Genomic DNA, 21,601 nt, shown 5'->3' on the forward strand with positions numbered 1-21,601 from the left:
CTCATGGCTAATGCTGCATGATGAGGGTGGATTTCATCATTCTCGCTAGTCACAGGCTGCACAAACACAGATAAAACAGAGATGACTAGATTGGTGAAGGGCCACTGTTTTTATGAAGGCTCCTTGAGAAGGGTCAGGACTTTGCAGGCACATGTCTAATCTGGAGATGCCCTTTGAAATTCTTACAGCCTTCCAAAACCATCTCAGAATGATTGGAATCCCTACCTGCTGGTTTCTCCTTCTTTTCCTTCCTATTATGGAGACTTGCTCCTTTACCTAGTCCCCTCCCACCAGCTTTGCTTTCCTAGAAGATGAGAAAGGAGCGAGTGAACTACTATGCATTATCCACTGATGTATTTTTCATGCAGTGTGGTTCATGATTCCAGTAAATGTTTTCATTTTACTACAAGAAAAAAGTAACCAGTTCCTCAGTAAATGTTACTTGTATATTAGTTGGGCACTTTTGGTTTATTAATGAGTGTAATAATGAAAGTGCGGGCTGTTGAAAAGAATCAATGGGTGTTTTTATTTAAGGCACAGCAGAAATGGTACAATGCCTGTGAATGCATCATTGTCGCTGAAGGCCCGACTCGTCCAAACTTGCCTCTGATTGGTTTAAATCAAATAGGTCCAAGCACTTCATAAAAATGTCTTTGTCAGCCTGGTTTTGCTTCCAAACCTATTCATCTCTGTCAGTTTTTAATATTAGTACCAGGCTCCTGGCCATAGTCCATTAGTACTGTACTTAATTGCTCATGTTACAGATGATTACCAATATAAAAAGCATTAATGTGTTCCCATCGAAAGGCTGTTGCTATGTAGATGTCTCAAACTCAGCAAAGCTTATGAAATGTGGTTATTCTGGACATTTCTTGCTCAGGATTTATAGATAAAGTTACTATAGATTATAGCGCAAAGAAAAATGCCCACATCCTCCTAGGCACAGATCCCTGCTAAGCGGAACATTTTCTTTTTGTCCAACTCTTTACCTAAGATGTCCCAAATCATTTTATCAGTAAAGGAAACCAAAAGGAAAATGGCTACATTTATGGAATTTTAGCTTGATTTTTCTGGAATGGTAATGCACTTTAAAGGCTTTGTTTTCACATGCAGATTTCTTTCTTTCTCTCCCTCTCTCTTTTTCTTTTAAATGTTTTTGAAGCACAAGCAGGGGGAAAAAAATCTTTACACAGAATACCAGATTACTGGTTTTAATTTTCCTGAATAAATTACATGGTCTGTTTCTGTAGAGCACATGAAGTAGTTATTAGGGATTTTAAAAGGAGCATTAAGGCAAAAGTACTCTGTGATGTGCTTTTCTGAGTATTTAGAAAATCAAAATCATAAACAAATGTATTTGTTTGTGAGGGAAATGAGCAATTACGCTTCATCTTCTTGCATACGTAATGCCCAATTTCAAATTCTAACCTTCTGCTTTTCCCATAAGCATTTCTTGGACAAGACTGTCACACTGCATGGCTGACGCAGCTTCCTTCTTAGTGTCTTGGGGTGAGTTGTGCCCTAGCCAGATGCACTTGGGCAGAAACCAAGTGACAGACAGCTGGAGGGTCCGCCTTGTTTTTGCTAAAGGTGGTAGGCAGAGTAGGGGAGGCTTCATGCTCTGAGTAAGATGAGCATGTACTTTAGAATAAAGACCAAAAATCTATCAGTTTCTAAGGAACTCAGCTAATCATGCCATGGCAGTAGGCCAAAGGAAGTCAAGGTGAATTACAGTTCTGTTCATGTTCGGGACACAATTCCATGAGTTCTTGCTCATTTTGACACCCTTGAAGCTAATAAATACAGAATTGAGAAAGTCCCAGTCAGGACCTCAGAATTTTACATTTGAAAGTTCCCTTAGTACCTACCCTGCTAAGACCACTGCTACTCAAATGAGGTTTTCTAGCCCATCCATGAATTGCTTGCTACTAGTCCATAAAGACAATAGTAAGCACAACTGCAAATAAGCTTTGATAACAGTTTTCCCGAAATTTACCAGAATGATTTTATGTCTGTTGAATGTAATTAAAAACCGGGGCTTGTGTTTTGTGTGGCTTTATTTTTGGGAGGGATGGCTATTGGGGATTGAACTTGGGGGCACTCAGACACTGAGCTACATCCCCAGCCCTACTTTGTATTTTATTTAGAGACATGGTCTCACTGAATTGCTTAGTGCCTCACTTTTGCTGAGTCTGGCTTTGAACTTGTGATCCTCCTGTCTCAGCCTCCCGAGCCTTGTATGTCTCTTTTTAAATTTTATTCTTCTAGTAACTCATTTTTATGGTATTTTTTAAAATATCAGATGGGAAATCTAGAAGATCATTCTTCTCTGATCATTGGAGAAGCACTGTTCCACGCCATGGTCGCAAACTCAGATGCTTACCAGGGCAGAGGGCATAGATGTGAGCAGAGGCAAGGTAGAATAGCAGAAGATTATTTGAAAGAAAAGCACCTTCACAGCCTGGGCCAGAGAGGCCCAGTGGGAGAAGCCAACACCATTGCCGTAGTCAGATGTAATCTCTGTACTTCCTGACCGTCCATCTTTTCAGGATCATTTGTAAGTGAAGTCATGTGACTTTACAAATATTGGCTCCAGTATTCCTGAAATTTTTTTTTTTACATAAAATAAACCAACCATTCCCTTGGGCAGAATATAGTCCACAGTTTGCTAAGCTGCATAGGAATGAACTGTGCTTGGCCCTAGGCTCTGCAGACTCTGCTAAGCACCTGATGTGGGAGACTGAGGAGGAAGTGGCACAGTGGAAGGTGCTTTGTTTCCACTCTTCCACACACGGAGCCTACTGTGGCTTCCCATTGACCCTGCCTTGCCTTTTGGGGCCAATCTGTTGTGTGCTCCCTTTTCTCAGTGATGGGCTTCCAGACGCTTGGCAAAGTTCTCTTCTCATTCCAAGTGTTCTTATTCCATTCAGTCAAGTCTCAGAGCACAATTTATGGTACTTCCCCAGCTTGGCTTGCTCTCATATAGATGGCTCCAATTTGTGTCACTCAGAATACCCAAAGCTACTCCAGATGTGACATAATACTTCTTGGGATGGGAACTGTATCAGTCTATCAGCAAAGCCTAAGATTGGATTTGAAATTGGTTAAGAAGCCTCTCCTTTTGGCCTCCTCTTTCTTTTTCTTGAGTAGGATGGATTTTTCCATTTGTTTAACTGCCATTTTTTTCCTTTGCTACTGTCCTCAAGAGCCAGTTGGTGTTTTTTTGAACATCGACCATATGAAAAGCAGAGTCAGGGATAATGAGAATATAAGAACTAGAGAGTTGAGAATGGGACTAGCAAACAATGAGGAGAAGCCCATGCTACCACACTCATGGCAGAGATTGATAAGGGAACATGATGTTGCTTCCCATGAGCCCAGGTTCAGCCTTAGCATCCTCAATATGGCACTCCCAGCTATCCCCACTGCCAGATCATTAGAACTCAAAGTTACTGTGACTCCTGATTTTTCTAACTTATCACAAGATCTGACTTATAGACCATATGTGCATCCAAGAGTTAACTGGTTAAAAAAACCAGTTATGTAATGGATACAAACAACAGGTTCAATAGAGATCCAGGAAGGAAGAAAGAATTTACAACTGAAATAAGAAAAGTCTTCCTGGAGGATCTAGAATCTGAACTGGATCTTGAAAAGATAGAATGAGAAAATAGGATAGATCATCACAGGTTGCCTAAAATAACTCAGTTGCAGATTTCAAGGACCATAAAGAAGCAGCTGGGAAGGGCCTTCCTTGAAATTTCTCTAATGCACCCAGTGAAGCACCATGAACAAACACATCAGGAGAGAGGGATTGAATGAACTAAATTAAATCCAAACCAAAAGGGAGGTTCCCACTAGAAAATATTTGTAAAGAGGTAGGAAATGTGGTAGTGGGAGGGGCACTCAGGAGATTTCTAAGGCTTGAACTTCTAAAGGCAGGCAGTGCGGTCTGTCTTCTTGATGTTCGTTAACTCTCTTGCCCTGTGGGCCAGTGGGGTGGTGTTGACCAGTCTATGGCCTTGTACACCTCCTTCCCAACTGTCTTGTTGAGGGAAGTCCTAGCCAGTGGCTTCTCTCTTGTTCCTCTTCTGCAACACTGCCACCAGGTGCTTGGTTCCTTTTCCTTGAACCAGCAGAAAACCTGCTGGCCCTTATCAATAGACAGCCGCCCAGGAAGTCAAATTCAAGTGGCTCGGAGTTAGGTGGCCCCAGGCTGTGCAGCTGCTGTCCATACCCCAACAAGCTGCTTCTCACAGGGGACCTGAACCAGATCAACATACCCTCCACTGAGTAGCATTTTCTTATCATCTGTAAAGAATTTCTCCCCAAAGGATAGTCAGGTAATTTCATACAGAAGAGCCTCACACTCCATATCACTCAGCATGCCTAAAATGCTCTGATAACTTTCCAATGCCTGGATATTTCAAGAAACTTTGAAAAAGAAAAACAAAACCCCAGCCAGGCCCTGGAGTAGAAAAACTGGTTTCTGTTTTAAAAAAAATAAACAACAGCCTTTGGAAAAAAAAAAAAAATTCTCTATTTAAAAATTCTTAAAATTCGCCTCTAAATGCGAGTTGTAATTAATAGAAGTTGGAGTTTACACTGTTGAGTGTAAAAACACCCTCAGGCACAAACTAATCAAGTGTGTATGTCATGCTGTAAAATTGCAGCAAGTTTCTTTGTTTGACCTAAAAAAAAAAAAAAAAAAATCTTGCCAAACAGCAGTTTTTTCTTTGTCAGGCTCCTTTATTGTCTCATTTTTGTTTTCAACCTACCTCCCTGCTGCCTTTGGACCTAACTATAGTACTTAAGAAACTTTTCAGGTCCTATGTTTTATTGATAGTTTTCATCAAGCATGAATTTAAATTTGAGAATAGATTAGGTGTCTTAGCCCCTTTTCTTTTTGATAAATAACAAGAGGTTTCTACTTATGATTTTCTGTCCTCGGGGCTTTATCATTAAGATTAAATAACTGTACTCTCAAGCATGCCACTGCACAAACATCTTTTCAATTATGTGAGTAACAGATGCCTTCACAAAGGAACTATTGAAAATTCAGAAAGCATGTTTCCAAAAAAAAAAAAAAAAAAAACGGGGGGGGGGGAGTATCAGATGACAGAAGAATGTAATTGTTTACCATTAAAATATATCTTTAACTCATCCACTGAAAACCTCTTGGAACATTTTGTTTTTGTACAAGTTATTACAAAGTTTGGCCAAAATCCTAAGTGTTGTGGGGAATTGGTGAACATTTCAGAAGCTCTGGAACCAGTGGTTTCTTACATGCCTTGGGACTTAAATGTAGTCATCGATTGCCTATTTTTACACATGGACACTGCCTGCCTTTATTTGTGGGATATGCTTGACATTGAAAATATGATAGTTATGTTTATTTATTATTCTTAAAATACTGTTCATCTGCCCTTGGAAAGGATCCATGCAACTCCTTTCTGCATTAGTCATTGTTTTCTCATTGAGAAGAGTAATTGCTGCCATCTTGGCTAGCTGGCACCGTGGAGGGCTGGGTGCTGTTTATGGTTCATTTTCTCTGTTGTAATCATGAATTTTAATCTCTGGGCCATAAAGTCAGCTTCTTTAAGCCCTCCCCTGCTTTCTTCAATGTGGCCTTCATTTGAAAGGCAGAGGGGCAGGGATAACATGCATCTAGGTACCCTTAGAAGTGGCAAAGGAGACCTCAGTGAAACAAATCTCCTGAAGAGCTCTACTGGGGAGATCTTGGGAACTCAGACATGGTAAGATTGAGTCCTAGAGGCCAGAATTCGTGGAGCATATGATTCTTGAGTTTCCCTTACTCAGTATTAAATATGGACCTGATCCAACTAAGTAGTATCTCTTTAGGAGTTATTGTGATACATTATAAGAGACATAGTGTGTCCAGTGTTCTAGCCATGTGCTACTTCTGATGTAGTAGGTTGGCCTTTTTGGAATGGCTACACATGTATTCTGTAGGTCTCTTGCCTCTGAGAAAAAGGAATTGCTTGCTTTCTTAGGCAATCTTTAGGAACTTGAAATTCATTTAACCTGTGCATGGATCATTTAGTACCTCCTGTATGTTGACACTTCTCAGGCAATGTATGAACATGCACATCTCCACTGCTGAGATGAATGCACTAACAGAGGCAGGCAGATCTGTACTTGGAGACTTAAGGGCTGTGTGCCATTGTCTCTGCACTTCACCATTTAGTTTCTGAACCTCAGTTTTGTCACCCATACAATGAAGATAACATACCTGAGGTTATCTCTTTTTGTAAGCATTAATATTAAAGGCACACAAAGTGCCTGGTATTAATAGGAACTTAATATATGGTGGGTGCTATTAATATTATAATGCCAATTAGTATATAAGAATAACCTGAGGTTTCTCTCTCTACCCTCCCACCTTGCCTCTAACCTACTTCCCTAAAGTCATTCCAGTTCATAATTCCAGTTCAGGAGAATGCTCAACCTTGAGCTCTCTCTCCCACACTGTCACACCTTGATAGGAGGCAAGCCACAATATTTCTGGGTCCTAGCATCATGTACCTTTCACTCTTCTCTTCACTTAGGGTCATAGTCACTCCAAGACCATAAAGAGAGTGTCAAAATTTTTAACAGTGAGCTTAAGAAAAAAACTCATCACTTCCAGGGGAAAGTGGAGAGTATTAAAACCTTCCAAAAGTTTTCTTGTTCAATTTCTGCCATAGAGTAGGTAATGAAGCCCCTGGTGAACAGATTATTTTCCCAGGGAAGAGAGTTTTTCTGACAAGTGGCCATGTTTTGTTCTTAGTGATAATGGACCCCCATACCTTTTTGGTGTCTTAGCATAGAATACAAATGATACCATTTATACTTCATTTTTATAAAGCACAGTAAGATTTGCTCTTGGTAGCTTTTGGGCAAGCTAAGTCCTTCCCACAGAATCCATGTTACATTCTCCCACCATTTTCTTGGCTCAGGTGCATCCCGACAAAGGCTCCTTCTTGGCATCCTGCCTGTCAAGATGGCGTCTCATTCCATGGTTTGATGTGCAAAGCTTTCAGTTCACATTCTTGTCTATTGAAAGGTGCAACTGGAGGCCTCTTTCATAGCTCTCTTGATTTCTGATATTGCATTCCTTACACACCACACATAATTTTTATCTTCTCCACCAAAATTCATACCATAAAATAGAGATCTTTATCAGGAGCCCCCACCTTTCTCCAATGGAGCTTACCTTATCAAAAACAGGAACAAAGTGGCACAATTGCTATTGTGTTCCCCTCCACTAGTGTTGTGCCCACTGAGAAAACATTCTTATTCCTGTGGATATCTACGTAGCTCATTTATGTATGTTGGGCTCCCTACTCCCCAAATGTTCTACCATTTTTATAGTCATGGTCTAGCACCTTGAGAGGTGATAGCTATGCTCTTTGGAACCTTAACAAGTGCATGTACTTCATCTTCAGAAAGGAAAAATATACCTTCTATTGGCTCCATATTTGGTGAAAAATTGCTTCCCTCAGTTCACTGTGAAGTTATATTTTCAATTTCTGGCTGCGAAGGGAAACGTCTGGCCAAGCCTTAGAATTTATCAACCCTGAAATCAACTCAGAGGTGTAATGAGTCCATTTGGGATCAGATCAGGTCCGAAGCCCCAGTGGAACCAATATGTCATTTCTTTTCTACTGCCACACACACAAAAAAACACCTAATAGTATAAGAATAGTAGTAACATTTTTGACCTGACATGCACACTAACTATATTTCCTTCTGCCTCTTAAATATTCTGCTCCAAGAATACTAGCAAATATCTAGACCTAGAATTTTTCATTGATTTAATACCATGAAAGTGCCTCTGAAGTAATGGGTGAGTTGAGATTCAAATATAACCCTCAAGATTTCCTACTTCTTTTCCCCCACTCTCTGAATTGAATCAGTTCCAGACATTATTATAATATCATTTTTCAGAGCTCTATAAATAGATGGATTCTCATTTCTTCTCTTAAGCACTGTTTGCTAAATGTTTTGGCCCAAAAGTTCAGTCATTCCATGCAAGCATTAATCAATATGGGAGACATTAGTGGTTACTCGTTCAGATGAGATTTGACATTATTTTTCCTCTGTTTGTGGGGAGGGGAGAGGAATGTTGCCTAATAAAGATGAAGGGTCTTTTCTTCTTTTGTATGAAATGCAAATGATGAGGACATGTGTGATATACATTTCTCTAATGTCAGGCTGCTGCTTTTTGTTGAGAAAGAGAGGCAAGGCCCTGGAGGATTTTAGACTTTGTAAATATAAAATTATCTGCCTTGGTGTTTAAAAAAATAATAAAAGGGAGAAGGAGTTGGCAGGTTGCCAGATTACTTACATTACAGTAATAGATTTGCTGACCCCTGACTTCTGCTGTAGAGAAATGTATTGAATTTTTTATAATATCAGATGAGGCAAATCTAAAACCCTAGTATACCGAGCACCATTATTTAACTTGAGATTTAGCAAAGCCGAAATCTTTTCAAACCAGCAATTTCTTGTATGATGATAATTTACTGGCTCAGACACTAATAAATCAAGGTTATAATGCCATTGATTTGTTAATTTTAACTTGGGTTGATTTTAAGTCTTCTTTATTTAAAATAAAAAAGAAGAGGAGGAGAAAGAATGAGAAGGAGAAAAAAATCTTGCTTTTCACAGTGACTGAATTTAATAAGAATCTCTGTGATAGCAAAAGGCTCCCCTACTGTTTCTGCTTTGGGGTAGAAAATGTTATTCTTGTAATATTCCTAGGGAAAAATAAAATCTCATGCTGCTACAAATCTTATGCCTATGAAAAGATGTTATTTTTTAATACATGATGGCTTACCTATTTCAGATCCATTAATGGCATCATAAATAAGCATTTTACTAATCTGAAATGTGAAATCTGGATAAAAATAAAGACCCATTTATGCGCCCAGCTTTCAATCCCCAGACTAGATGGAGGGAGGGTGTTTCTGATTTACTAATGAGTATATTACTTCTCTTCCCCATTACTGACACCCACCTAAAATCCAGCCCCCGTTTTTAAGAGATGCAGCCCATTGAAAATATTTCTCCTGTATAATGAATTCTTGGGGACTGGGTGCATTTTTGCTTTTATCTGCACAGTTTAGAAACTGATTAAATCTTTGTTGTACTACAAATATTTGAGGAATAATAATCTGCAAGGCGCAGGCAGGTTGCATTATGCCGAATTCTTTATATAATACAAACCTACGCAGCTTCCTGCATTGGGCAATGTTGACCTTATATTGGCAAACCTGTTTTTAATACTACCCCATGTACGTTGAACGTTTAAATGTTCAGAAACCTATAATAGCTTTCGTCCTCTTGTACTGTAAAAACTTCTAATAATCAAATGATAAGATCATATCCTGTGGGGTAATTGTGTTGTACCATGACAGGATAACTGAAAAAACATTCAGTGAAAATCGTACCAAACGGAAATCACTCTCTGAAGCAGCGATTGTTTCTGTGCTATGGGAGAACATGCCCTGCTCCTCAGAGCTTAGCTGGTCATATTTTTACTTGTTTCCTTTTAACTGCTGCCTTTCTTGTTTTATTCTGGGAGCCTTTTTACCCCCCACCTCCCCACCACTATAATTATCTTTCAATGATTTAGAAGGGGAAAAAAATTCAATTGACCTTTGTGTGTGTGTGTGTACACACACACACACACACACACACACACACACACACACTTTCCTTTGGAAGCCTTGAACAGGCAGAGCTTGTGTTTGGATTCAGTTTTACCTTAGTCATGCCTCTTTCCAGATACAAGAAACATTTAATTCCAGATTTCCTGCTTCTGGCTTTAGGCCTTTGACCAGCAAAGTGAAATGTATTTTTTACTGCTGTCGGCCCGCCAGCTGCTGGTTGAGTGAAGGGGAGAGGGGAAAAAAAAAAAAAGACAGGAAAAAAAAAAAAAGAAAAGAGAAATGAAATGAAAATGTTGCCCTGCCTCATGAACTTGCAAAAATTGTAAAAGGAAATTAAAGTCTCCTTAGCACCCATCTAGAGAGCTGAGTTGGCCCAAGACTGTCAGAACTCAGGGCAAGGGGTCCTTTGGGACCCACTGGGTGTCTCCCCCACCCCAGGTCTCTGCTACCCCTCAACCCCCTCCCCACACTCAGAGGTAATGCTGTAATTCTTCTCAGGAAAGAGGGTCCCTCATGGTGTCACCATCTCAATTAGAGAATGAAGCTGGGGGAAGGGTAGTACCAGCAAATGGAATACCCAGGCTTCCAAGCTCCTTGCGTTCCCATGGCAACAAAACAAAAGTAAAACAAACCTATCTGTCCCCACAATAAAATATGTTTTTATTAAAATTAATTTAAAATATTTTTCCAATTTAAAATATTCAGTGCATCTTGTTCCCGGACAATCCCTAACCTGCTGATATTGAAAGGGATAAAGTCCCTGGCAGAATTACTCAGATAAAAGGAATTGTGGGAGGGGGGGGATGTTGAGGACTTTGCAGATGAGACAGAATAAATTCAAGTATGAACAAGATTGCTTTTTTTTCTCGTGTCTGCTTAGTTATGCTTTTTATTATATAAACATTAACTGTAATATTACAGTGGGAAGCAGGTATTTGGCAGCCATATATTATTTTAGTAAGTCCACATAGAGGGAGCAGTTTCCAGTTTTAGCAGCTGTAACATGTTTAAACTCAGTTTGTAATGGGATCTGAAGATAACTATTCCCCATGGGCTGTGTTGATCTTCATGGCTGGCCCACTGCCAGATGGAGGGCTCGGAGGTATTATTCACGCCTCCTTGCACATACCTTGTCCGAGCATGCTCAGTAAATGAATTTGGTTTCAGATATATTATAAATTGGGATTTGATTTTCCCACCATTGACTTGGTTTGCTTTTAAAGAATGATATATTATGTTCCCAAATGTCCACCCCCCCAGCCCCGTTAATTTCAAACCCGAACAGTTGTGTATGTTTAAGTAGCTGAGATCTAAATTATGTAGTTAGAAAGCAGTTTTAGAATAGCAAACAAATATCCAAAGATTTTGCCTGGGTGTCTTAGTGTAAAAATAATTAGGATTCCCAATATTTGAACAGATTTTGGTTGTTTATAAGCCAAGTACATTTTCTTCATTGAGTCAACTTGTCTTATTTAAAACAAATTATGTTTGCTGTATTAAAGTTCATATTTTTAAGGCTGGGTCTTGTATTAATCCCACAGTGAGTCATTAATCATACCAAATACATTATAAAAACTTTAATCACTGAAGTTGAAACTGAGATTGTAATGCAATCCGTGCCTTTTAATTACATCAGCTCTTTTCCCGTTCAGATCAAGAGCTGCGTCGCAAAGGGAAAACAGATTAAAACCAGAGCTGTTTGATGTTTCTCTTTTTAGAGCAATTTTATGCACTTTGTTTAAAAAGTTATATAATTAAAATGCTTGAATTTTTCAGCCCTCTGATTTTTGTGGCTCGAGTGGTTGGTCTGGTTCCTTCTCTCTGGGGCCCTCTTGGACTTGGCACCCCCAAACAGACCTCTTCAGGTTGGCATTACCTGCCTCCCCAGAGCTGCAGGAAAAGGCTGCATCTCAGCCACACTGATCCTGCCTGCCCTTGACCTTTTCATCCTAGGTGTCAGGTCTGCATTTTAAGGTGGATAAAAATAAAAGCTCTGGAGATAGGTATGGCCAGGTTCAAATTCTAGCTCTAACAAGTGTCTTATGCAAATTATTTAGCCATTTTGGATCTCAGTTGTCTCATTTGCTAAGAAGAATAAGACTCCATAGGGATGTGGGGGAGAGTATGTGAAATGATCTGCATAACGTACTTGGCACATACTAGTCCCTTCATGAGGTCAGAGGCTTTGGGTATTTGAATCACTGCTGTATCTCAGCATCTAGAGCACTGCCTGGCATAATAGGTGCTCAATGAACAGTGATGGACTGAAAAATTAACAGAAACTATCATTACTGTTGTGGTGTTGTTGGCATGTAGCCAAGTGCCATGGGCTATAATGAGGATGTTGTCAACCTTGAATGTATCCATTTGGTATCTTGGGTATCTAGACTCACAAAATCCAAGGAGGATGTCTGTCTTGCAGAGGAATATTTAAATGGCCAAGTAGAGACTTTCACCCCTAAGCTCTGGAAGTTTCTAGAATGCATCTGGGTCGCTGGCAATAATTTAACAAGTTGTTTGTACAGTAGTCTTCTCTTATCCGTGGTGCTTTTGCTTTCTGTGGTTGCAGTTGCCCAAGGTCAACCACAGTCCAAAAATAATATTTGTCTTGACTCATTCAAGAGAGAGGGACCATATTCATATAACCTTTATTACAGTAATCATTATAATAATTGTCCTATTGTATTATTAGTTATGATGGGTAATCGCTTACTGAACCTAGTTCATAAATTAGGATGGTTTGCTTCTGTGGGGATTTAGACCAAGTCCTGTGCAAAGGGACTACTGTACTGAGAAAAAGAAAAAAAAAAAACCCACAGCATGGAGACTGCTGGAGTTGGTCAACTGATTTATCATCTCTTCTGCTTTTCTTGTAGATTAATCCTGCCATATGAAAGGTTTATTAAAGGAGAGGAAGATAAGCCCTTGCCTCCAATCAAACCTCGAAAACAGGAGAACAGTGCACAGGAAAATGAAAATAAAACAAAAGTATCAGGAGCCAAGCGCATCAAACATGAAATACCTAAGAGCAAAAAAGAAAAAGAGAATGCCCCAAAGCCCCAGGATGCAGCGGAGGTGAGTCACTGTGCTTCACAAGAGTGCCACCTGTGAGACAATGTCCTGACCCTACATCTTCTGGAACTCTGAATCCATAGCTGTGTTCCTGCAGAGTGCATGGCTAGACTGAGAAGTCTCACACCTAAGCTTCACAGTCCCACTCCCTGCCCACCATAGTTGTCCAGTTCTTGAAGGCTCTTTTGTTTGTTGGGGAGATGAGATGCAGTGCACAGTATGGAATGAGATATGCTAAGTCTAGAATCTAGAAAGATGAGAGCATCCTGCAGAAAACGGAACAAATGCTCAGATTTTGAGATGGAAGGAGTCAGGGCTGCAGCACTTTCTGAAACCCAGGGATTCCATAGTGAAACAATGCTTCCCCCATCTCACAGTCAGTTAATCTGGGTGGTGGGTGCAGCTTTGTTGGGGGGGGGGGTGTTGGGGGGTGTGGTCAGTCTAAGGAGGATGGCAGTGAAATGACTGCTCTGACTCAGCAGGACTCTGCTGAAACTCTAGAAGCTGTGGGTCTCCATTGTAATGGACCTCTATGCAACAGCCCTGGGTGGGGACCACTTTAGCAATATCTTAAGTACCTATTATTTATAGGGGAATTTTTGAAATGGTTCCTCATATTAACAGGTAGTTTCTTAACCTTTTAAAACAAGTCCTGGCTACCCACATGCTGGGAACCACAGCCAATTAATATGATGCATGGCATTTTTGATTGAAAGGTGATGCCAGCTAGCCATTGAGATGATATGATTATGTTAAAAATTACATTCATATGGATACCGGACTCCTGCTGCGGGACTCCTGGAGAGTTCCCATTGGTTGGGAAAGTGCAGTAGGAGGGAATTCCGGGGAGGCGCTTGCGCTAGAGTTCCGGGAAGGAACCGGCAGAACGCCGCGTGGGTGGATCGGGAAGCTTCCCGGGTGGACGTGTTATTGGCGGTTCTTTCAAATAAAGTTTGTTCCTGTTTGAGTGGCTCGTGATCTTGTGCCCAGCCAGAGACTGCGGCACCCACAGACCCCAACCATTGCTCTTTGGTAGAAACCATTACTGTCAAAATACAGCCAGCCATGGAGGCTGGTCTGGGCTCTGTTTCAACATGAATAATAATAATAACAAAAAAAATCCACTGCCCATTAAAAAAAAAATTTAAAAACAAAACTTAGCAGCCACATTTGGAGACAGCATGTTCTAGAATTCAACCCCTGAGGGAATTTTGATGCTGATATTAAACACCCTCTAAAAATCAGGTTTATAATGAACACATAAGAGACTCCCTAATTAAACTCCAGTTTAAAACATGCTCCCTTGCTCTCTCTCTCTCTCTCTCTCTCTCTCAACTTCATATTGATATTAACTTATCCAAATGATTCCTCTGTATGAAGAAACTATTAATACCAAGAGGAGAAATTTTGGTTTTGTTCTTATTTTTTAAGTTTCATAATTATCTTAAGCTCTAGTAAATTTAAAAGGAAGGGGGGAAAAAAGATGATGCAGACTTTTAAACATCTGCAAATTTGCAACACAAATGGCCAAAAGCAAGGAAATTCCAAGTTAAGGCTTACATTCCATTCTTCCTTTATCCTGTTGGCCTGGTGATTTATTATAGGGTTTCGGATCAGTGAATTCTATTAGATACCATATGTACAGTGCTGCCAGAGCACCAGGGGACAAACTGAGGACCAAGGGGCCCGCTGACCTTTGAATGGCTCCATTTGGGGGGTGAAGTTTGAAACAGTTGGTTTGTGAGTTGTGGGAGGATCCTCAGCCCCCGCACTGAGCCTGTCAGCCGGGCAGATGATCATTCCCAAGAGCGCAGCCTTCTCCCCAGAGTCCAAAGAAACCCTGAAAGCTGTTAGGCTCCTTGTTTCCTACAGGCCCCAGCTGTGCTCTTCAGGACTTATCTGTGTCTAGAGTGTCACAGGGTTGTCCTGTGAGGTTCTCTAAACAACACGGAATTTTCCACCCTCTTCAAAATTGGGCTTATAGTCAGAATCACTCCCCACCTCTAACATAAACCCACATTATTGAATTATATTTCTTCTCATTGAATTCAATTGGATTCAATTTTTTTTTCATTTTGGGTTTTTTTTTTCTTTTTCTTTTATGTAAAGCACTACATTCTGTGGAGATGGGAGGGGTGATAAACCTCTTCTAGTGAGATCCCCAATCTTCAGGTAATTGAATTGCAAGCTACTTCAGGGAAGGTATCATTTAGCATTCAACATACTAAAGCAGATCATAAAATCTTAGGAAAAGGGCCTTCTGCTTTTTTCAGCCTAGCTTTCACACATTCTAAACCTCCTTTATAGCCAGAGGGATGAGATTCCAATAGAACTGAAGGCCTAGGTTATAGAAACTTCAGTGTGACTGAGTATTCCCCAGAGCCCCACTTCAAACTATAGTCCCATCAGAAAGTAACAATTAAATGCAATTTGCCTTTTGCATTTGCCTTTACTCATTTTTCTGTATTTTCATGCAATGCATAAGCTCAAGAGACCAATGTTGATTACTAATGTAGAACAAGTAATGATATTTGTACTGAAAAAAAGCAGCTATTAGTGAAAGAAAGGGAGGGGATAAGCAAAGGCACTTAGTTATATAACACAACCCTAGAAAGCAGAAATATTTTTAGGGGGATTTGAGGAGAGATGTCTATGAAATGGGTGTGATCCCTTAAAAGTTTTGTTCCTATGTATCCCTGTACCAGAATTTTCAGTCTTGACTCAAAGATGCTAATGTGGTTGGCATTTCTTCCCTTAAGAAAGGGCAAAGTTCTAGGGATGAGATTGGGGCAGGGGAAGGGGGGAACCAACCAACACAACTGTTTTGTGACTCCTTCATTAAGACATGGAAGGGCAGAATGACAGCAGTTTTGAAAAGATTTGTCAGTCAGCTGGGTCACAGATGAAAAGTTAAAATGATCTTTTAAGGTCAAAGCTTACATAGCTATATAATACAATAAATGGGTTAAATGGTGCCCACAACTTCTGTGAATAGAGACACATAAAAAACATCCATCGGATTGACTTTAATTTATTGTAGTGAACAGAAGAGCTATATGTGTGGTGGCACTCAGCGCATAAATCCTCGCAATTTCGTTTTTTGGCTGTGATAGAAATATTGTTTGCTGAAGCCCAGAAGGACTTAGAACATTCTCTGTCCCTCAGGTGGACAGACTACCTTGGTGTCTGCATACTTCTTCAATATTTTAGCATTATCTGCCTGCCACATGTCACAGAGTGGAAATTATTGACACTCAAGCCCCACTAATTTCCAATGCATCATAGTGAACACATTAGGAAGGGATTCGCTCTCCAAAGAAAGGCGAAGAGTACGTTTGTTGTTGTTGACGTGGAGTTGGTTGGATATTTGAAAGAGAGATGCTTAAAAAATCTTTTCTCAGAAGTGTCATAAAACACAACATGTAATTTAAAACCCATTTGGATAATTGACTGATTTGACAAGAAGACAACCTTAGAATTAAACTATATATTAGAATCAAGGAGTGATGTGATTGTATACCATCAGTACATAACACTTTGCTATTTTGATAGGTGTCTCATGAGGGAATGAAGTGAATATGCATATTTCCCCTAATGTTTCTGTAATTTAGATTTCTTTGTTTAGAGCCATGATTGGGGAGTAATAAAACCTTACCGAAACGCGGTGAGCTGATTGACAAGCCTGTTTTCAAGAAAAACTACTGTGTGTAGCATTTTATTTCGTAGCAAAACGTGTCAGTGTATTTGGTTTTCTTCTGACTTGTCTTTTGAAATATTTTTATCAGGTTTCATCAGAGCAAGAGAAAGAACAAGAGACTTTAAACCAGAAAAGCATCACAGAGCCTCTCCCGGCAGCTGACTTGAAGAAAAAAGCGGAAGGGTACCAGGATTTTACAGCAAGGTCCCTGGCATCCAGAACAGACCCAGAAAACGACAATGAAACGGACCAAGGTTCCAACAGTGAGAAAGAGGCCGAGGAGGTGGGAGAGAAGGGACCGGCAGCTCCGCTCCCGAGCACACCCATGGCTCCTGAAAGGGATCCGGTCCCAATCCCTGGGGCTGGCAAGCAGTCCCTCACCTCTCCTAATGTCCTGGGGGACTCAAAGCAAGAATCCAAACCCTGCTGTTTTACAGAGAGCCCTGACAGTGACCTCCAAGAAGCATCTTTTGCCAGCTTCCCCCCTACTCAGCCACCACTGGCAAACCAGAATGAGATCGAGGATGACAAACTACCCGCCATGGCTGATTACATCGCCAACTGCACTGTGAAGGTGGACCAGCTGGGCAGTGACGATATCCACAATGCACTAAAGCAGACCCCCAAGGTCCTTGTGGTCCAGTCATTTGACATGTTCAAGGACAAAGACCTGACTGGACCCATGAATGAGAACCATGGACTTAATTACACACCCCTGCTCTACTCTAGGGGCAACCCGGGCATCATGTCCCCACTGGCCAAGAAAAAGCTTTTGTCCCAAGTGAGTGGAGCCAGCCTCTCCAGCAGCTACCCCTATGGCTCCCCACCCCCTTTGATCAGCAAAAAGAAATTGATAGCCAGGGATGATTTGTGTTCTGGCTTGTCCCAGGCCCACCACAGTCAGAGCGCCGACCACATGGCGGTCAGCCGGCCATCAGTGATTCAGCACGTCCAGAGTTTCAAAAGCAAGCCCTCGGAGGACAGAAAGAGCATCAATGACATTTTTAAGCATGACAAGCTGAGTCGATCAGATGCCCACCGCTGCAGCTTCTCCAAGCATCACCTGAACTCCTTGGCTGACTCCTATGTCCTGAAGCAAGAAATTCAGGAGGGCAAGGATAAAATCTTAGAGAAGAGGGCACTCCCCCATTCCCACATGCCCAGCTTCCTGGCCGATTTCTACTCATCCCCACATCTCCATAGCCTCTATCGACACACCGAACACCATCTTCATAATGAACAGACATCCAAGTATCCTTCTAGGGACATGTACAGGGAATCGGAAAACAGTTCTTTCCCTTCCCACAAACATCAAGACAAGCTCCATGTGAATTATCTCGCATCTTTGCATCTGCAAGACAAAAAGTTGGCCTCAGAAAAGTTGGCCACCGCCGAAGTCCCTACGGATGATCAACCAACGGATCTAAGCCTTCCCAAGAACCCACATAAACCAACCGGCAAGGTCCTGGGCCTGGCCCACTCAGCCACAGGGCCGCAGGAGAACAAAGGTATCTCCCAGTTCCAGGTCGTCAGCAGCCAGAGTCGAGACTGCCACCCCAAAGCCTGTCGGGTATCGCCCATGACCATGTCTGCCCCTAAAAAGTACCCAGAGTCACTTTCGAGATCGGGGAAACCTCACCACGTGAGACTGGAGAATTTCAGAAAGATGGAAGGCATGGTCCATCCTATCCTGCACCGGAAAATGAGCCCCCAGAACATTGGTGCAGCACGTCCCATAAAGCGCAGCCTGGAGGATTTGGACCTTGTGATTGCTGGGAAAAAGGCCCGGGCAGTGTCTCCCCTGGACCCGTCCAAGGAGGTCTCTGGGAAAGAGAAGGCCTCTGAGCCGGAAAGTGAAGGAGGCAAGGCAGCCTATGGTGGTGGTGGGCATTCCGGGGGCGGATCTGAGGGCCACAAGCTTCCCCTCTCCTCCCCTATCTTCCCAGGTTTGTATTCTGGGAGCCTGTGTAACTCGGGCCTCAACTCCAGGCTCCCAGCTGGGTATTCTCATTCTCTGCAGTACTTGAAAAACCAAACTGTGCTTTCTCCACTCATGCAGCCCCTGGCTTTCCACTCGCTGGTGATGCAGAGGGGAATTTTTACATCACCGACAAATTCTCAGCAGCTGTACAGACACTTGGCTGCGGCCACACCTGTAGGAAGTTCGTACGGGGACCTTTTGCACAACAGCATTTACCCTTTAGCTGCTATAAATCCTCAAGCTGCCTTTCCATCTTCCCAGCTGTCGTCCGTACACCCCAGTACAAAACTGTAAGCCCGGCTCTGCCTAGCATCCCCAAATGGCGTGGCTATCAGAGGTTCACTCCCTACCCAGGGGTGATGGCTTATAGAGTTAGAAGTCAGTATTCCTTCTAATATGGGGGTACGATTCGTCCCAGCCATAGAGGCCGAGAGGGAGGTGAACAGGCCTGATTTTTCTGGGACAACCCCAGCCTTGGCTGGTCGGTCTTGATCCCCTTGCAATGCGCATGCCCCCGGCGCCTCCAGATCATTCACTTTGCTGATGGGTCTTGCGAAGGGATTGATGTATATCCAGGAAGAACTTAGAGGACCCCATCTGAGTTTGGATGATTGGGAAACAATCTGGGCAAAAATGGGGGCAGGCTTTTCAAAGAAAGGGGCAAGAGAGACTGGCACAAATAGCCAAGGAATGCCCCTTTTTTTCAAAAAAACTCTCCAACGTTCAATCAATGCAATGTATAGTGAAACTTCAGTAGATCTTTCATTTTGACACTATTAAACAATCCAGAGAAGTAAACACTGTTAAATTGACTGTATATATTTGCTTCTTAAAACTACCCGTATCACTGTTTGCTCACCTAATTTATATACAGGTAGTTCCATTTTCTCCCGGTTCCTTCTTGTCCCTATATATATATATATATATATATATATATATATATATATTTTTTTTTTTTTTTTTAATTAAACAGTTTTGCTTTTGTTTGCAGGTCTTTTGTTTTTTCGTTTTTGTTTTAAGGCTGACTGACTGTCCTTGTTGTTGATGTGTGTTTGTAATTTTTCCACATCTTATCATTTTGAGCAGCTTTGGGTGGTAAAGTTATTGTTTACATATTGAAGCAACTGATTCTAGTGGAACAAATGAAAAAAGACCCAGTCGAGCACACCACAGTGCAGAGAACGTTCCTTTGCAGATCCACAACTTATGGAGTTTGTTCCTCATAAATGGCATAGTTGAATTTCGAGCTTATACACTGCTTGCCCGGCCAAATGCTTTGCTTTGAAGTATTGGGTGATGTGAAAATATTGAGCATTGTACTTACCTTATCTAGGCTGTGAAACTGTCCTACATACCAGAGGAATCATAAAAAACAAAAACCTCACTGGCAGCAAGCTGCTGAATAACAACAGAATCTAGAGGACATATTTGTGGGCTGCACAGATATTTTAGGAATTTCAAAAATTAAAACAGAAGCCAGAATGACTTATATTGGTGTTGGCACTGCTCCCTTTAAAGGGTCTGGGAAAGGGGGTTGGGGAGAGGGTGGAGCTTGAGCCTTCAGCAGAGGAGCAGCGGAAGGCCTGGCCACCACACAGCTTCTCTGGGCCTTGGCCCATGGAGTTACGGTAGCAACTCACACTGCTTTTCATCAGTTGGTTTCTTGTCATCCCCAAGAAGATTCTCCCAGGGTCTATCTTTGAGGATATTTGCCATGCTGGATTACCTGTTTCAAAAGAAAGTCATCCTCTTTGGATGGATGGGATGTGAGTTTTGTGTGTTTGTGCACACTTAACATGCTCTGTGCCGTGTTTTTTAACTGCCTGGCAACTTGATCATTTATTTTATTGTTGGAAATTAGTGGTTGAGCTGTTCAAGCAGTCAAAAGGTGTGGAGAATGCCTCTTGTCATTCTGGCCACTTTGTTCCATTGGCTCCTGAGATACAACATCAAGGTGGATGCATTTTCGCAGTGTGTGAAGAGTTGATCGGTAGAGAGTGGATCTTCTTTCCCATTCCCATCCAGCCCTGTTGCAGACTGCTTTGATGAACCCCCAGCCCACTGTCCCCTGCCCCCAACACTACCAGTAGACTTTAGGACCATAGTTAACCAAGTCTTTTACCTCTGAGATCATTTAAGTCTATGAAAATTGATGACAATTTTTGACTTCTAAATAGGTAACTCGACTGCAAAATAATCAAAACTGATAACAATGAAACTACGGCTCTTACACAAAGCCATGCATGCCGTGCATCTGTATTGAAATGTCTCCATGATATGAAGCCAAATATTCCATGTAACATACTTAATATCCAAAGGTGGAAACAAAAGAATGTAGAGATCCAGTGTTAAGAGTTCCATTTGCTTCAATTAATTATTTACCTTCCTGTGGAATAATATATATATATATATTTAATAGAACCATAGGTAGACTAGTAGAATTTAGATTATAAATGTGTGAGTGCAGATTATCCTGCTATTGCACAAGAATAAGGGGGAAATAATCTTAATTTCAGCCGGCAAGATGCTGGCCAGGACACATATAAGAAAGTTGCACTAGATTGAATGGTCACAGAATCAAGGACATGGAAGAAAATGAAACTCTGATGATTCTGCAGCAGACGTGGGCTAGACTGTACATGGTTTCTGTGAGTTTGTTTCTCAAAGAAAATGGGGGCCATCTGTCCCCAGTAGAGCTCACCTGTCCATTTGGAATATGGGGCATTTGTTTTCCCCACTGCGATGATTTCAGTCTGGTTTCATCCTGTTGGAATTTGCTCACACCATTTTCAAACAATGTTAACATAGTCCAGCTTTTGTTTTTCTCATCTCTTCCGAGAGGAGACTCACTGTTTCTGTCTGAGGAAGCTCATACCCTCGGCAAAACATCAGGACAGATATAGAGATGGGGGTATACATTCCCAACAGAAGCTGAGTGTTATTTGTTTTAAAACTCCTAACCGAGATCTTGGAAATCTTTCAGGAAGACCATTGAATTCTTCATTGGCTGAGAACTACGTTATAAAAAGTCTTAAATAGGGCTTTGTTTGCATTGTTTGAGTTCAAGGGGCCTTATTATTGAATGGAATTGCACAAGTCTTTCTTTGTGCAATCAAACCATTGTTATTGGTAGTTCTGTAAAGGAAACTGTGGAATCTAATTGGTAATGGAGTT

General features: G+C 41.4%; 1 protein-coding gene across 2 annotated transcripts in view; it reads left to right on the plus strand.

Annotated features, from left to right (window-relative positions):
• The window catches only part of Arid5b (AT-rich interaction domain 5B), a 175,883-nt gene extending 156,524 nt beyond the window's left edge, over positions 1 to 19,359 (plus strand). Inside the window, exons 9-10 of one of the 2 annotated variants that reach the window (XM_076834529.1) lie at positions 12,554 to 12,752; positions 16,535 to 19,359. In XM_076834529.1, coding sequence (XP_076690644.1) covers positions 12,554 to 12,752; positions 16,535 to 18,721 — 2,386 coding nt within the window. In that variant the 3' untranslated portion in view covers positions 18,722 to 19,359. The remainder of the gene's footprint in view (positions 1 to 12,553; positions 12,753 to 16,534) is intronic. The other variant, XM_076834530.1, reaches the window with a different exon arrangement.
• Positions 19,360 to 21,601: the final 2,242 nt, after the last annotated feature.

This window comes from Callospermophilus lateralis, chromosome 15, assembly GCF_048772815.1.
Source record: "Callospermophilus lateralis isolate mCalLat2 chromosome 15, mCalLat2.hap1, whole genome shotgun sequence".
Taxonomy (NCBI): domain Eukaryota; kingdom Metazoa; phylum Chordata; class Mammalia; order Rodentia; family Sciuridae; genus Callospermophilus; species Callospermophilus lateralis.